This window comes from Peromyscus eremicus, chromosome 14 (genome assembly GCF_949786415.1).
Source record: "Peromyscus eremicus chromosome 14, PerEre_H2_v1, whole genome shotgun sequence".
Taxonomy (NCBI): Eukaryota; Metazoa; Chordata; class Mammalia; order Rodentia; family Cricetidae; genus Peromyscus; species Peromyscus eremicus.
Window position 1 is genome coordinate 1406843 of NC_081430.1, and position 18340 is coordinate 1425182.

At 43.7% G+C, this 18340-nt stretch overlaps 1 protein-coding gene across 1 annotated transcript in view; it reads left to right on the forward strand.

Moving 5' to 3' along the window:
* The first annotated feature begins 2306 nt into the window (after positions 1–2306).
* Lamb1 (laminin subunit beta 1) overlaps positions 2307–18340 on the forward strand; it is a 67700-nt gene continuing 51666 nt past the window's right edge. The window contains exons 1-7 of the mRNA XM_059279129.1: positions 2307–2419; positions 2554–2670; positions 3691–3866; positions 6384–6519; positions 9500–9573; positions 15210–15398; positions 15478–15541. Coding sequence (XP_059135112.1) covers positions 2634–2670; positions 3691–3866; positions 6384–6519; positions 9500–9573; positions 15210–15398; positions 15478–15541 — 676 coding nt within the window. The 5' untranslated portion in view covers positions 2307–2419; positions 2554–2633. The remainder of the gene's footprint in view (positions 2420–2553; positions 2671–3690; positions 3867–6383; positions 6520–9499; positions 9574–15209; positions 15399–15477; positions 15542–18340) is intronic.

The window sequence follows — 18340 nt, forward strand, 5'->3', positions numbered from 1 at the left end:
CTCTAAGGGTGGGTGGAGAGATGAGCTCAGTTTTGCACGAATTTTATGTATCTATTCATCAGCAAAGCAGAGCTAATTGGTGGTCTGTAAGAAACCAGGTGCAAATTCTGAGCCAGATACTGGGGACAAATGTGGATTCAACAAGGCCAGTTGGTTGAGTCCCTGGATATGAAGGAACATGTATGGGGGAAAGAAATGATGAAGATATAACCTTTAGGAACACTGGTGTTTAAGGGATCAGAGATGGTCAAGAGAAATGGAAAAGTGTCAAATCCAATAAGAAACATTCAGAAGTGTGTCCTAGAAGCCAGGACTAAAGGAGTCTTAAAGTGGAAGGGTGCGATCACCACCAAGTATATGCCCCTAAAGAGGACCACAAGTTGTGTGTGTATGTGTAGTATGGTGGAGATGAAGGCAGGTAGGACTCTAGTGAGGCAAAGAAGAAACTGTGAGGAAACAGATAACCCAAGGACAAGAGCCTGGGCTGCAGAGAGGAAGATCTGGAGGATAGGGGTGTCTGAAGTAAAGTCAGGGCTCCTTTGACTTCCAATAAAGATGGAAGGAATCCAGCAGGTTCTTATGTGAGCACATTGCTCTTAGGAGATAAGAGGAGGGAAGTACAAGGTGACCTCCAGACTCAATGAGACACTGTCTCAATAAATAAGGAGAACAACTCAGAAAGACACTGGACCTCAACTGCTGTCCTCCAGGTGTGTACAATCACCACATGCAAACACAAATAACCCCCTTTCTTTTTTTGCATAGTATTAAATTGACTCGGGTGACTGAGGCGGTCAGGACAGCAGCCTGTCTCTTGAAGAGTGCTGAAGACAACTAATCCTTTGCAAAGAGAGAGGACACTGACCAAGAGCAGGTGGCAGGAGGATTGTCTGCTAGTGCAGCAAAGGACAGTCTCAGAGAAGAGGAACTGAATGGAATGGCATTTGCAACTGGGGTATATGAAAAGCTAATATAAAACTTTGGTCCAGGGCCCTGAAAAGCTGAACAAGGAGAAAAGAGATTTGCATTTGACTACTTTTCTCTTGATGTCTATAGACCTCCGTTGTAGTAGTAGACCCTTAATAGTAGGGTACTCTCTCAGTGCCCTGCAGGCTGTGCAGCGAGTCCTAGAGGATCCCAAGCATCTGAGAGGCTGGGGAAACTGCAGCAGGTAAGTGCTATTTGGTGAATAATTAATACACATTTCTAAACTCGGAAAACAGTTTATTCTATGGTCTAATGGCTATAAACTTCCCTAGGCCTAACTAATTGAAGCTAAGTTAAAAACTGACCAATCAGCCACTCAACTCCTTCTTGAGATAGCTGGAAAACAATCAAACTAGCCTAACAACTGACTTACACTCCCCTCATTCCAGGAACATTTATCCGGGCAGGACTAAGGAAAGCTTTAAGGCAACTGAATTGGCATCTTAGGAAGATTTGGGGTCTGTATGTTACCCCCACTTAACCACACAGTGCTATGAGAGGCTTCTTTAGAGCCCTCATCTGACCTCGACACTTGCAAATGGTGGAGTTACTAGCAGTTTTGTAGTAACGAGAAGGGCGTCTCATCAAAAACCTCCAGCTTCCTGACTGTCAACCTTTCTACCCTGAGGTGGGAAAAGGAAATCAAGAACTTACCTGGGTTTGGGTAAGATGTGGGCTATTAACTTTGTGTATGTTTGGACAGACTGATAATTCAGAGCCATGAGGTCCTGGGTGGCAGAGACTAGTAGGTATGTCCAGAATAAATTCATGCGAAAAAATGTGCAGCTAATGGTATCCTTCCTATGAAATATGAGAACACCACTCATGTAGCACCCACGCAAAGCTCTCTTTCATCCTGAGATGTCGGGAAACGATGCTTAAGTTCCTAAGAACCAGACAGGTGGACCCTCTTTCTAATAGCTTAACCCAACCCACCTTCCCCTAGAGCTAGGTGCCAGAGTTCTTAGCCTTGGGCACACTTCGTGACTCACTTCTTACAAATGTAAATGTGTGAGTCGGCGGTAGGTCTACTGGCCTCCTTTGCCCGCAGACCTGCTCATCTACCTCTAGGACCAGCCCCAACGTATCCCTCCCCAACGCGCTCCGCTCGGGAAGCGCGCCCAGGAGTGAACCCGCCGGTCCACGCTGGAAACTGGAAGCACCAAAGCCCTACTGCGACCGCAGACACTGCCTAAAACAAAAAAGGCGCCTAGGGAGGTGGGACCCGAACCTCAGCCCCCACCCCCTTACCCTCCCCCCGCCAACTTGCTGCCTCCCGCCCCCTCCATCCCCCTACCCTATCCTCCACCCCCGCTCTCCGTGTGCGCATGAGCAGAGGCGCCTCCCTCGGTTCCTCCCAAGGCGAAAGTTTGTAATTCCCTTCTTTGGGCCGGTGGGCTGCCAGGAGCCGCTGGAGCGCTCGCCCAGCCGGGTGAGGAGAACAAAATAGCTGAACGATTTGACCCCTTCCTCGGCCCAGCACTCCGCTTCTGTGGGAGCTGCAGGAAATGGAAGGGCCCTCTCCTCTCTCTTAACATTTGCCTTTTCCCCCCTCTACCTCTCCAGAAAGGAAGACAGGAAGGCAGGCAGCTTCTGTACGGCGTCCTCCTTCCCCTGCCGCGTCCCTTCGGCTGCAGAGACCGGACATGGGGCTGCTCCAGGTGTTCACCTTCGGTGTCCTAGGTAACTCAGACGAAGGGTTTGGGAGGGGGGGTGCTCGGGCATTAGGAAAGAAAACCCCCAAACTGGTTCGCTCCTGCTTTGAAGAGAGCCCTGCGGGATCAGGAGAGAGGGACGATTTGGAAATAACGCATCTGGGATCGATCGCCACAGCTCTCGTCTCGGTGGTGGTCGAAGACTCGCACGCGTCCTGGGGACTTCCGAGGCGATCGCTCCGGGGCTTTGCACCCTCTACCAGTTCGGGCTGTTTCCCCACCGCCAAAGGCAGGCTCCCTGGCGTGGCTGGGCAGGCTGCGGAGGATCCTCGAAAAACCCATTACGCACGAAAGTGTCAGAGCCCAGAGCAGGCTTCGTCTTGGGAACAGTTTGGGGCCATGTGGCTTTAATTAATTATCGATGTTTGTCTCGGGGTGGTACCATGAAGAGCTGGGCCGGGGTGCTTTGCTGGAATGGCGAAGTGTTGAAGCCACTGCCGAACTGCAGAGACACACCGGCCGCCTCTAGCTCAGGGAATCGGCTTTTACAGCAAACGCAATGCCTCACCCCGACGCGGTTGCGGGTGACCCTGGCGCGTGCACGAGTACATATTCTTGTGTCCCGACGCCCACAGATTTCCCACACTCACACCGAGAATTCGGACACTGTCATGTGCACACGGGTGCGGGTGTGCAGCGCGTGGCGGGGTCAACCTCACTGCGCCCTGGCCCAGGCATGTCCAAGTGGCCGGGTCGCGAAGGGGCTGCCTGTCTGGGGCAGAACAGAGTAGACAAAAGAGTCGGGTGGATTTCCTAGATGATTCGCTCATCTGACTACAGGTCAAACCTAATGACCTGTCTGGTTTTCTTTCCTCGCCCTTCTCTTGTCCCGGCTTTCCTGGCCACTCTTGCTCTCATTTCTCTTCTGTGTTTTCTCCTTCCTTCTGAATCCTCGCTGTCTGCCTCTCCTGATGTTTTTCTTTTGCTCTGGCTTGTTCCATGCTTTCTTCCTCCTTCCCTCTAACGTTGTCGCTTTTCCCTCCTGTAGCCCTTTGGGGTACCCAAGTATGTGCTCAGGAACCAGAGTTCAGCTATGGCTGTGCAGAAGGCAGCTGCTACCCTGCCACTGGCGACCTTCTCATCGGCCGAGCTCAAAAACTCTCAGTGACCTCGACATGCGGACTGCACAAACCAGAGCCCTACTGTATTGTCAGCCACCTGCAGGTAAGGCGGCTCTGGCTAGTGAACGAACTGTGGGCTGCATCCTCCTCCTCCTGGCTGACCAGGAGCCCCCACATCCTGCTGTCAATCCGGATAAGAAGTACAGCCAGCAGAGTCGCCCTGGTAGCTCACCCTGTCTTCCCAGTCTCAGTTTGCACAGTTGCATCCGCCAAACATTTCCTGCCACCACCATCAGTAGGGGAAGCCCAGGCTGCAGATGAGCTTGGCCTCTGTTTTGTGCCTTGTAGGGTCCTGCCTGTTTGTTGTTGTTGTTGTTGCTGCGTTTGTTCAAGCCCCTTTGAAAGTGTGTTTTGAAGATGGTTCAATCATCTTTGTGTACTGATCTGTGGTGTTGGATTTTTCATCTTTCACTTGAGTACAAGGACTTTCCTTCCAAGCACTGAAGCCTTGTGAGGTGATTCACTCAGAATCAGACACACTTCCTTATTGAAAAATGCCCTGGTTGTCATGGCATCGTGATGGTGGAAGACCAAATGAAATTTCTGGGTGGAACCTGCTTCTAAATGTGGACTCAGGTTTTAGATTTCAGAAACCATACTTAACATAAGAGCTAATATAAAGGAAAGCACACCATATAATATCTATAAGCACAATCTTTTGCTCAGTCTTACCCAACCCCCACCCCCTGGGAAAAACAAAACGGCTGTAAGTGCAATGGGGCTTCTAACAAAAACAGGTGTTATTCTTACATGCGGGACCCTCTCAGTCCATCCAGGCTTGTGAGTGACTGTGGTTCATCAGGACAGTGACCTGGGATTTGCTTAGCACATGTAGTAAAATGGAGTCACAATGTGGTAAAGTAGATTCCACTCATTTGCTTCCAGGTTTATACAGAGCTGTCTAGACTGCTTCCTCCTGATTAGTAGAGAAGCTATAATTAAACTTTTTTTTTAAGTTCTGGTAATTGTTCTTCAGTACTAGTTTCCTTGACTACAAGTTAATGAAGGCAATTAAAATTACCTTTTCTAATATTAGCATTTCACCTAAACTGTCTCGCTAACATTTACTTCAGAGGTCAGGGCATTTTGTCAATGAATCACAGATTCTGAAATCAGCTTTGCCCACAGTGAAAACTGCACTTAAAAGCAAGTAGAGCCAGACTCTGGTTTATATGATTAGCTGTAGAGTGCTTGTCACAGATCTCAAGGTCTTCTCTCTTTCTGAAATGAGTGGGTATAAAATGAAAGCAGGGAACTATAGTTGCTGATCCCTTTGCATCCCTGCCCTGATTGTTCCAGGGTTCCTGCCCCCCACCGCCCATCTTCAAATAATTTTTGGCAGGAAATTAATTAAATAAATACAATTGCAAAAATAAAGTGTATATTGGCTTTATATCACCCTTGACCAGATTCTGTTTATAAGATATATATTTGTCTGTAGATATTGCAGCCTTAACATCACTTTTAGATGTAAAAATAATCTGTATTCCAGAAAATAAAGGCCTAGGACCAAGCTCCATATGGGAAAGGAACCCCTAAACTGTTCTGTTTATGGTCCACTATAATATACTGTGAAAAGTAGAGATCTTATGCCGGAGTCGCTGTGGCTGCCATTCAGGAAAAAAACTGAGAAATTAATGTGCTTCTATGGAAACCAAAGTCTGTCATCATTCTAGTTTGTGTTTATTTAGATACTCAGAAATGCTCCCTGTTTATGTTGATCACAGCACAGGCCCTCCTCCCCAACTCTCCTCTCCAGCCCTCCTCCCCAACCCTCCTCCCCAGCCCTCTTCCCAGGTCCCCCTCCCCAGCCCTCCTCCCCATACTCTAAGCAGCTTTCAGGTTAGCCTGCTCACACCCCCAACCTTGAATGAAGTAAGTAGAAACTAAGAATTTGGCACCCAAGGACTCCATACTTTTGCCTCATATATGGTCTCTTCATGTATGCTTTAGAAAATAGGGCCAACTGAATTGTTTTTTGTTCCCTTCCCCCTAATTTTCAGTTTGCATCATGTCAGCAAAAACTTTCTAATACCTCTTCTGCATTTTACTTCTCAGTAAGCTATTTACTGAGATTAAGATTTAAGCCTAGAAATTTAAATTTGATTAAATTAGTAGTTTATGGAAACAATGCCCTATTTTACTCTTGATCTTAAGTTTGTAAGAAAGGAGGAGATAATTTTCCAGAGCATTTTAGACAATTCAATAAGTTTTTTTTTTTTTTTTTTTTTTTTTTTCTTCGAGACAGGGTTTCTCTTTGTAGCTTTGCGCCTTTCCTGGGACTCACTTGGTAGTCCAGGCTGGCCTCGAACTCACAGAGATCCGCCTGGCTCTGCCTCCCGAGTGCTGGGATTAAAGGCGTGCGCCACCACCGCCCGGCTAGTCTTTTTTTTTTTTTTTTTTTCCCAATAAGTTTAAAAGTGAAAAATATGACATAGATCACATAATTTTTCCACATTCACTTTTCTTGAAGGTAGTCGTTTGTTTTTTATATTGTAGCCTTAATGATTTTTTTTCACTGAAATTGTTTCGTAGACTCATAAAACTGTTGTGTTTGTAGGAGGACAAGAAATGCTTCATATGTGATTCCCAAGACCCTTATGATGAGGCCCTCAATCCTGACAGCCATCTCATTGAAAATGTGGTCACCACATTTGCTCCAAACCGCCTTAAGATTTGGTGGCAATCTGAAAACGGTATGTGATTGGTGTGGGAACAAGTTCCATGGAGTGGAAGACATGATCACATGGGTATTTGTGACTGATTGGATTCTTCATTCTGTGATTAGAGCCCCTGGCAGTATACTATTTGGAGCACTCAACTTTCTTGGTCAATTCTGGCCCTCCTTCCTGAAGTTTATGTCCCATCCGGAAGCAGTGTTTGATACGTGTTCATAGGCCTCACCCTGAGGGAGTGGGTGTGTGCTGAGGGGAGTCAGGAGACAGCATGGGAAGACTGCACACTCAGGCCTTCCACAGAACATAGCAGCAGTTTTTGTTACCAGCCCCCAAGAAAAGGCAAACTCCTAGGCCCTCTCCAACCTTCTAGCTACAGAAGATTCATGAAACAAATGATCATCCCATAAACTAAGCACTGTGACGTGATTGTATAGTTTTATCAACATGCCTCTTTGTTAGTAGTGATGGGAATTCAGCCCCCCTTTTTTTTTTGTCATTTAGCTTAATCAATCAATCAAATATGTTAATGTTGCTATAAAACCAAAGCTGTGTAAAATTTAGGGAATATAGGAAAATTGTTGTATTGGTTAGTTAGCCATGTAACATTAGATCTTAGATACTTTTTTTTTTTTTTTTTTGGAACAACTTGTTGCTTTTTATATGAAGCACAGGCTAGCTTCAAACTCGAAACCCTCCTACCTCAGTCTTTTTAAGCTACTGGGATTACAAGTATATGCTGCTGCCGTGCATGCTTTAGTTCATTAAATCTTTTTTTTTTTTTTTTTTTTTTTTTAAATTATGGAAGAAGTCCTTGCAGAAGTGAACCTAAGCTTGGTCATAAACAGCCTGGAAACAACTAGATCTCCTCATTCCTGTATCTCAGGAGTTCTTAGGTGTCTGCAGGCACTTGTCATTTGTCCCCTCTGTTATGAGGAATTCCTTTATAACTTTCTGTAACTGACTATATGAATTGCAGGTTTTCTAAACGGACTTGGTTTCTAGGGAAGGTTGCTTGTTCATTGGTCAGTCTTGAGAATCCTATTGGTTACAAACTTGCTTGAGAGAGAAAGGTGAGCCCTCAGAAAGCATGAAGATTAACTTTTTAGAATGAGTTGTTTTTACAAGGGAATATAATGGTTGGTAGTCCAGTGTGAAAAAAGATTCTATCAATCTGAGTCCCAGAGGACTGCAGAAACAGCATAAACTTTTTATGAGCAGGGTCTGGGAGCTCTTCCTGACCTACAGTGAAGTGGAAATACAAAGCTTCCTGGATATTGAGAGAAGCATGTCCTCATTTTAGTTAAGAAATGATAAAATAGCTTTTAATGTGATTAAAGGTTTTTCTTAATGATGTCAGGAGTTCATTCGTTTCAATAGCTTTGAGGGGAACAAAAGATCCCAAATGCCAGAAAGATTTTGCAAACAGTGGGGTCTGAGCTTTGTCACAGAGGGTAGATGAGATTAAACAGATAGGGCTCAGCGACCAGAAAGTCACCAATTGTCCCTGTACCTTGTCATCTCTGTTGTCTGATAGTTCACAATTGAGGACGCTCTGTGATTGTGACTTTATCTCTTTTCTGTGTGCCCTGCGGGTGCTGGGTGGTTAGAGGGTGAGGTTGAGTTCAGTCAGCCAGGAATGACAGTGACTTTTCTTATTCGTCACAGGATCTGTTCTCAAATCTAACAAATCAGATACACCGTAAAATAATCATGTTCTCTTCTCTGCAGATTTTTTTTTCTTCCCATATTAAGAGGAAAAAGGGCAACGGTCCGGCTTTACCAGGCTGTGACTCTAAATGGAATGTGCTTTAGGGACACACTGCTGAGAGTCCCTTTGTTACAGGGATGGTGCTAGTCTTGCTTGGTGCTTCACATTATTTCAAAAGTCCAGAAGCGCAGAAATGTATAGTTGCTTAGCTCAGAAAGAAATGCCTAGAGTAGTTTTGTAAGATGGTTCTTTTTAGTAAATTAGATAAGGCTCATGGCTATGATTATGGTGTTTTTCTTTAACATTCCAACTAACTCACATCCGTTCCAGTGACCACTTATCCCCCTCGGTCGACTTGGCCTTTTTCCAGCAGGCGAGTTTATTTCAAAAGGTCTCACTGACTTCCTGAAAATATACCAGCTGTAACATGATTCATTCTGACACATTCCTGTCTTCCTGCACTCAAGACTTCTTTGCTTGGGAAGATGGACCCTAGAGGCATCTTCTTACTGGAAAAAAAGAACAGTCCTCTTAACCCAGGGGGCATCTTAGAGGACCTTAGGGCCTTGGGGGAGGTGCTTCTTATCCCTGGAATTCCAGTGGCTTTTTTAGTGTGTTCAAGTGGGTTTCTCGCCCTCAGGGCACCATGCACTGTGCAGCGGCTTGTTTGTTTAGGCTTTCCCCCTGAAAGGGAAGAAGTTTTGTTCAGGGACAGGTTTCTTTATCTGACCTGTTCTTTGCCTCCTTGGTAAAGAAAATTGTTTTTCAGGTGTAGATGTGTAACCAAAGGTTACTACCATCAAGGGTGAGTTTCCCTGAGTTGGCATGTACTAACTCACATGATACTTGCCTGCGTTCTTTCCTGTCACTTCAGAAAAAAGGGAATATTTGTGTTTCTTCTGTGTCTCTTCAAACCAACCCCCTACTGTGCACTAGACATGTGCTCCCTTCCCCCATTTGGCTTCGAGGGTTGGGGCAGTGGTTATGGCTTCCTAAGCAAAAAGCATTGAGAGGCCTTCTGCCAGATGTCTTGTGGCAGTGAGCAAATCCAGTAAACTGAACTCTGGAATGATATATGGAAAACTAAAGAATCATTCTGACTTTTGCTTCACCTCTAAAATAAGTACAAAGAACCTCCATTAATAGCTTCAACTCTAGCTTCAAGAGAACTCTAGTTCAAGACACAAGAGGGAATTTGTATGAGGAGCTTAAAGGCCATTTAGAATGAAAGTCAGCTGTTCACAGACTTTCCCCATTGGTCTCACCATCTCCTTTATTGTTTTAATATAGGCGTGGAGAATGTAACTATCCAACTGGATTTGGAAGCAGAATTCCATTTCACTCATCTCATAATGACTTTCAAGGTAAGGAATCCCTCCCTTTCTCACAATCAGGCTCAAGAGCACTGTGATTTCCACATTCAGAAAAAACAATGTTCATTGTGAGTTGGTATAAATGAGAACTTAAATGTTAATGTTGTCATATATTGGGCTAATTGAGGAGCTTTCAAACAAGGACATGGATCACTGCCCTTCCCATGTACTATTTTCATGTCAGTAAGAAGAATCGCTATCCCAAGGTAATTCATCTATAAACTTTTAATTAGAGATTTTTTTATTTCTCCTGTAGAGAAAGACAGTGTTTGGCCCCCTCCCAAATCACAATAAAACATTTGCAGAGTATATCTCTGATCCTTCATGTTTATATTTTAAATGCTGAATTTGGTAACTAAAGGAAGTGTGCTATCTTAGGTTCCACAATTTTGCAAAAATTGTGGGAAGAGTTTTTCAGTTCCTAAAGAAACATGAATGCCTTCTTAAATGCAGGGTTTTTTTCCTCTGCATTTTTCTTTTCAAGATGTAAAATGACTCTAGGACTAGGGAGTGTCTCTGTACAAAGTGCCTTTGTTTCTTAAGCAGCTGCCTGGAAATGACAGACTTCACATGGCTTAAAGTACGCGTTGGCACACACAAAACTCATAATTTACTTACTGCTCCCCAGATTAAAATCACTTTTGTATAGAGTTTAGGTGGAATTGGGGGCCTTATTGGCATCCTCTTGAGTTAGGAAAAGAGGCTGGGGATCACTTTACCTCATTGGCAAGGAGCCACAGAAGTCTCACTTTTGTCTGATTACTCAAACCCGAGAGGCCAAGGAGCAAGGGCAGGCGTGGGAGTCAGAACATGAATAGAGCGTGTCAAGCTCCTCGGTTCCCAGTCTGTGCACCTCACTGCCTTACTGTCCCCCAAATTAACCACTGTGACAACTGCAGGGGCAGGAAGGTTAATAGTGACACCTAATACTGAAAGTGGTTGGATAAAGGCTACCACTAACTTGTCAGGAACTCCTTGCCACCAACCTAATCCTTTCATTGACCACACTCAACCTTAGTGCTTCAATTCAAGCTCAGCCTCACATGAGGATGTCATCTTGATGTTATATGACTCTTTGAAATATTCATAATCCTCTTTATTGATATCTGTGGCCCTGTCTTTGGAGAAAGCATCTGCTTCACATACATGGATGGCTCTGAGTTCTTTTACATCCAGAGTCTGAGTGCATATTGTGTGATTGAATTCAAGGGATGAAATCCTGTTCTACACCTAGGTGCTATAAAGGTTAGGCTGAGGAGACAGTGAGACATGATATCAACTTCAGTGTAAGGGAGAAGGTTCATCCTTCAGACTCCAAGCTTCTGTGAGAAAGCAAACCCCTGGGGTAGGGCAGACTTAGGGTAATTTGTGTTCTCCTTGCTGGCACACATGGCCGGAGCTTTGGCTTCCTCACTGTATCAAAAGGTTGTGTGGCATGTCCCTGTGCTCTGGGAACAGGGGAAATCTTCCTGACCTGGCACCTTTTGTAAATATTACCTTGTGTTGTGACAAAACTTTTCCTGGGGAGACAAAACACACTTGTCTCCTTCCCCCCTCCCCCCACCCCAGATAGGGAATCCATGACAGACCAAAGTTCAGATACCACCAAAGTCCAACTTGGTGAACCAGTGAGTTTAATTGGAGTTACTTACAGGAATATGGGTGAGAGGTTCCTTAGGAGCAGAAATGACTCAAAGACAGCTGCATCACCAAGGACTCCAGCATGGGTGACAGCTCACAAAAGCTGGGAAACCTGGAGCACACTGCTCAGCCTGCAGGCAGTTCGGCAGGCTGGAGAGTGTCCTTTCAGTTGGTTTAAACCTCTTCTAAGCAACTCAGCTGATTTCTGCTTGTCTAGTAGCTGGTCTTGTCTGAGAGTTTTCTTTGCAACTTGGCTTCCTCTTTCTAAGAGGACTCTTAGCTTTTATTGGGGCCTAAAGAATCTAGTCAGTTTCAGGGACTTCCTGGAGCTATTTTGAATTGTTTACCTTCCTGCTTAACGAGCTTCCTGCAGGATGGAATGTCTTAATCTTGGAGGAAATTATTACCCAGCAGCCTGGCATAAAGAAAAAACTTCAGGGGTGAGAAGGATTTCAGAGGAAAGAGAGAAAGGAAAACTCTTCGTGGATGAGTCTGAGAGCAGTGTACCTTTGATATGATCATTATTTACTGCATCCACATGCTTCAAGCTCAGGGTGGTGAGGGAAATAAGAGTTGAGAAGCAGGTAGGTATAAGTCAGAAGGACCTTGACTCTTTGCTAAGTAATGTAAACTTTATAGGAAGTAGGGAGCCTTTTCAGTAGGTTACAGAAAAAGCTTGCCAAGGAAACAAGGCATGGTGGCACAAGCCCAGCACTCTAGCAGTTAGGTCTCTGTGGGTTCAAGGCTAGCCTAATCTATATAGAAAGTGCCAGGCTACCTTGGCTACATAGCAAGACCCTATATTTTAAAAAAGTTTTGGATTATAGAAAATTTTAAATTCCAAATTTCAGAAGCTCACCTGTTCTTGGACACTTTTATAATTCACTTGCTTCCACACATTGCCACCCTTTGCCCCTGCTGCTTTAAGAACCACTGTAGAGAGGAGGAGTCCCAGCTTCCTGAGAATGTCACTTGGATGCCATAGAATCGAAGGTTGGTCTTGAAGTGGAGAAAGATTGGACGCAGGACAGGGGAAGGAAAGGGTTGTATCCAAAATAGCTTAAGAGTTCAAGTCCTTAGGAAGATGTGGGTCCTTAAAAGCACTTAATGGAAAGAAGAGGAAGCAGGACAAAGGCGAAGAACTTATGTTTATTCTCTACTGGGATGGCTTGGGGATGGCTGGTTGCTAGGTGAATTGGGTTTTCTTAGATTAGAAAAACTCATTCATGTGTGTATGCCCAGTGTTTTTGTTACACACAGATGTTTCCAGGCCTTTCTGTTTATTATGCATTCAGCAGTCCCTTTGCAGCAATAAGGGGCCTGAGAAGCTTGATGACTAAGCAGAGTGGGGGAAGGCTTCCGTCCTTTAGGTGAAGTGTGCTGTTCCGGTTCCTGCAGCTTTATAACTCCACAGGAAATTGGATGACTGGTCAATGGCCCTTGGGACTTAAGTTTCCAGAAGTGAGAGAGAAGGAAGCACAGCCAGGACTGGCCTTTGTGTGTTTCTTCTCTGCTGCCTTTTGATACTGAGATATCAGACCAGGTATACCCATCGCAAGCCTGCTCGCATCTTCCCAGCCTGGCCTAATGGGATTGGCTGTGCCTGCGTCATACCAGGTTCATATAGTCAAAGGTGCTTCTCACTCCCTTCTTAAAAATTCTTAGTCTACAATTCTCTTCAGTTTGATAAAGGATTGTTTTCTTCTATACCTAGATAGGTGGAAAATGAATTTTATCTGTCAGTCAGGATTATTAAGGAAGTTAGATGGTAGGTTAGTGGATTTTTGTTAATTTCCAAGATTTGCACTCTGAAAAGGATTCTGCCACGTGATGATCTTATTTTACTTACTTTTACTTATTTTACTTGACTCTTTTTTTCCCCAAGGGACGATTTAAATTCAGAAATTCATCTTTATTTAAGTTCGTTTCCTAAGTTGGCTGGTTTTTCCTTTGATTTTCTTCCATGGTAATGTGACTTCCCCTTCCTAAAATTCACACAGCATGCTCATGGGTGTGAAACATCTATCTGCCCATGTACACAATATGCTCATGGGTGTGAAGCATCTGCCCGTGCACACAGCATGCTCATGGGTGTAAAGCATCTGCCCGTGCACACAGCATGCGCATGGGTGTAAAGCATCAGCCTGTGTACACAGCATGCTCATGGGTGTGAAGCATCTGCCCATGCACACAGCATGTTCATGGGTGTGAAACATCTATCTGCCCATGCACACAGCATGCTCATGGGTGTGGAACATCTGCCCATGCACACAGCATGCTCATGGGTGTGAAGCATCAGCCCGTGCCTATTTTTGGGGTTCTGTCTGTTTTCTCTTTTATTTCCACTTGGCGTTTTTCCTCACACCCTTCTGAAATCTTCAGCCTGTTCTGAGGATTTGATCTTTTTTCCTATTCTTCTGACACCCTGCTTTTCACTTTCTGCTTCGCCGCTGGTTGGTGAGGAGAAGGGCACACCCGTGAGCACACAGTTGGAGCTGCTGCTGGCACCAGTTCTCCTGTGTTCAGCCTTTCAGGCACTTTTCTAGAGTGCTGGCCTCTCCTTCCTTTACCATTTGCTTTGTTGGAGAGATTCAAGTATTAAGTGAGTGCAGTGACTTCAAAGTCTGTGTTGCAAAGCTGAGCACCATGCCCAGGTATCACTGGCCCCAAGGGAGCATTAGAGACTCGTTCATGTCATTTTCAACACAGCCACCCATGCTTTGGGGCCTTGTGCTTCTTTTCTATCTTCTTTTTCACTACAATTTAATTGACCAAGTGTAATTCAGTACATTGTACTGTCACTAATTTTACAGAACAGTCAACTTCACATATCTCTGTCCATGTTGTAATTGTTGGAATTAAAGGCTTTTTGGCTTTCTTTGGTTTCTCTGCTTCTTGTCATCTTCTCTGTGAAACATTCTCTAGTTTTTTTTCTTCAAAAATATTTACTTTTGGAGGCTGGAGAGATGGCTCAGAGGTTAAGAGCACTGGCTGCTCTTCCAAAAGTCCTGAATTCAATTCCCAGCAACCACATGATGGCCTCACAACCATCCATAATGAGATCTTGTGCCCTCTTCTGGTGTGCAGGTGTACATGTAGGCAGAATACTCGATACATAATAAATAAATAAATCTTTTAAAAAATACTTTTGTGGTAAAGTATGAATAACAGAATTCCTCATTTTTACGTATAGAACTCAATGATGTTAGACATATTCAAGATATCATACATCTATGACTGCTGTAAATTTCCAGGACCTTGTCTTAATCCCAGATAGGAACTCTGACTAAGGAGTAACCTCTCACTGCCCAACTCCTCTTCCTTGTAACCCATTTCTGTCTCCTAGGTATTTCACATAAATGGAATCATAATATTTGAAATTTTACATGGCTTATTTCACTTAGTACAGTGCCTTCAAGGTCCATCTATGTTACAGCGAGTATGGCATCCCCTCCTTTTGCAGCTGAATTATATTCTATTGTATTATCACATTTTGTTCTTCCTTTACCAGTTTTATAGGCAGTTGGGGCTGTTGCCACCCTGGCTGTTGTGAATAATTCTGCTTGTTTTCTCACATTTCATGTGTTTGACATATTGTACTATGATTTTTATGCTCATATATATTCCTTATTAGACTGTGTGCAGCATATGATGGCATTCAATACATCTATGATTAAATGAAGAAGTGAAAGGGCAGGCATTCAAATTCAGTTCTATAATGGGAACAGTGGCTAAATATACCAAAATGTGTTAGCTACAAAGACCTGTATAATCAGCTTCCAAAGAGAAACATCTTGTTGATCTGTTAGGATGGGAGAAGTTTTTCCTTGCCAAAACAGCCTCCACAGAATAGTGTGTAATGTTCAAAAGCCAGCTGAGTCTGTTCTACCAACCAAAGTCAGGGCTTGTGGCACACAGCGAGTGACATTTTTGAAAAGAACACATCAGCAATCAGTAACATCAAATGACTTTTCTCTTGCTTTCAGACATTCCGTCCAGCTGCCATGCTGATCGAGCGTTCTTCTGACTTTGGGAAGACTTGGGGTGTGTACAGGTACTTCGCCTATGACTGTGAGAGCTCATTCCCAGGCATTTTAACTGGCCCCATGAAGAAAGTGGATGACATCATTTGCGACTCTCGATATTCTGATATTGAGCCCTCAACAGAAGGAGAGGTTTGTGTGCCTCTTTGTTCTACTTGCTAGTCTGCTTTTTTACCATTCCCAAAATACTAACCCTCTTATCTATTTTTAGGTGATATTTCGTGCTTTAGATCCTGCTTTCAAAATAGAAGATCCTTATAGCCCAAGGATACAGAGTAAGCTTGTTTTCAGATAAATGCTTAGGTGGGAAACAGTCCTCATGGAACAAGTATCATCCTACACAGAGCCCTGCTACCAGTGTCTTGATACTCAATCCCAAATCCACGTACATTTTCTTCCTTCTTTGTAGTCTTCAGAAGCTCCTCAAATTAACAGTAATCAGTCTTCACTGATAGGGAACACATTTTGATTATGTTAGCAGAACTCCAATAATTTTACTGACCGGGTCACCTTATATTTTTTTGTTGCTTAGTATATTAGTTAGAGTACAGATTAAGCTGCTGTAGTAAAATATCCCCCAAATACAGTTGCTCAAATAAAATGGATGTTTCTTTTGCTTATATGAAACTAGCAGGGGGGATTTCAATTTTAATTTTATGTGTATAGGTGTTTTACCTACATGTATGTGCACATTCCTGGTGCTCTAGGAGGCCAGAAGAGGGAGTCAGATCCCCTGAAAGTGGAGGTACAGATAGTTGTGAGCCACCCATGTGTGCTGGAAATCAAAACCAAGTCCTCTGGAAGAGTAACCAGTGTTTGTAACCACAGAGCTATCTCTCCAGCACTGGAGGGATACTCAAAGAAATATAGCTCAGTTGCAACAATTAGTCTCACTAATGCAAGATGACACCCAGTTAAATTTAAGTGACAGATAAATAACATGCTCTTTTTTAAGGTCACAAGTAACATTTGTAGGTGGTACAAATGTGTCCCATCTAATATTAATGGTTAGTATAATTTTGTATCATTTGCTATTGGGGATGTACTTAAACTGAAAATGAGGGTTTATCATCAGTTCGAGGCCAAAACAGCCTCCACAGAATAGTGTGTAATGTTCAAAAGCCAGCTGAGTTTGTTCTACCAACCAAAGTCAGGGCTTGTGGCACACAACAAGTGACATTTTTGAAAAGGACACATCAGCAATCAATCAAAGGCTGAGCATCCTTTATTATTTGCTAAATCTGGTTACCATAGCTATGATTATCTCTCTTCCTAGGATTATCCACACCAGCAGAGTTAGAACACTATCACTTTGTCCTCATTCTAGAAGTTAAGAATAAAGATAAGACATGGAGGTTATGCATGTCACTTCTGTTCATTGCTATAATTAGTCTTGTAGCTAGAGCACAGAAGATACTGGGAATATCCCTGGCTATGTGGCCTGTGCTCTGCTAAAACTCTTGGCAAGGGCTCTTATCCACAAACAATGGGAAGCAAGAATACTAAGAAATATCAGAAATGCCAGTCATGACCAGTGTATGTAGTAAGGTGAGGCTTTTATAGCCTTTTGATGGATGAATGACCTGAGTGCAAAATTAGATAAACATGCATAAGGTGATGGGGCAGTGAAATGGCAGGTGGATCTTGAGCTCCTATGATACAATTCATAGTTCAGAGCTCTTTCCACTGTTCAACAATTGTTTATGTTATTACAGGAGTACAGATTGATCTTGGGGAACAGGATGTTCAATAGTTAAACTCATTGGCTTTTATATCATTCTATCATAGTGTAGCTACATGACCTGGTAGCATACTTAAAACTTTCCCTTTCCTATCTTTGAGTGGAAATAGAAATACCAACCTGAGGGTTGTTTGAGGTAAAATGAGTCCTATATAAGTGACCAGTGTAGACACTGAGAGAAAGTTTTCAGCTGATTGAAGCTGCGGGTGGTAGCAATGTTAACTTTATTGCCAGCAACTGCAGCGTGGGTTGCGCTTAGAGCCCGCCCCTGTCAGAGTGAAAGAGGGAGATAACCTCCCCTGTTCTGTCTTGCTATGAGGTTGCAATCAGTCCGGTAACAGGGCTTGTTCTTGCTGGTCTTTGCCAGCTCTGCACAGCCCTATATTTAACCAAGCTCTCATGGAACTTCCCAGCTTGTGACATGGGAGAACAGAGTAGAAGATATCCAGATATACAAAGTCTGCTTTCCAACTTAAATTAATTCTACATGTGTCCCAGACTGTCTCGGGTCTGTAGTTTACTCATTCATTCTGCTATAAAACAAGTATTTAATGGTATGTCATGAAGTCTCTGAGCAAGTCATGAGACTGTTGCTGTAGTTCTGAAAATCTGGCCACGACAAACAGCTCTGGAGTTCCTAAAAAGACTTTGTTCTTCTTTGCAGGTGAAGTGTGTGTGACATGAAGAATATACTAAATTTATAACTCAGTTCTTTTGTTGTTCAGTGGCATCTGGACCATATCTAGGAAGTGCCCATGTTTGCTCTTTGTGCCTTTGATTTACTTAGAAATCAGGGAACAGAATTTCTTTATCACTGAGACCGTGAAGACTCACTTCAAAGTGATGTACATCTTGGAAAGCAGACAGCCCGAGGCTCTGTTGTCACTCTGCATGGCAGGAGAGTGGGGGGCTGTTTGCTCTTCTGAGGGCTCCTGTGAAGTTCAAGGGTTTCTAAATGTTCCAGCTGCCCTTCACATTTGTTTTCCGGCCTCTTGTCAATATTGCTCACTGTGTGCATTAGCATTGTGCAGATGTTGCCATTGACAGCTGCCATTCAGCACAAGACTATTTCGTATTTGATTTTTACAAAGAGCCTAAGTTTAATGCATGGACTTTGCCTTTCCAGCCCCAGCCGTTTCTGTCTTCATTGTAAACTATGCATGTGTTATAACTATTTAAAACTGCATTTGGTCTCCGAAACTATCCAATGTATTGGGCTGACCAGATCTTGTAGGGTCCACTTCAGTAGGTACAGCTTGGCCATTAAGGAAAAACACCTGAGTAGCAGATTGACTGGCCCTTGGTCTAACTACTTCTATAGAATGTGACTGAC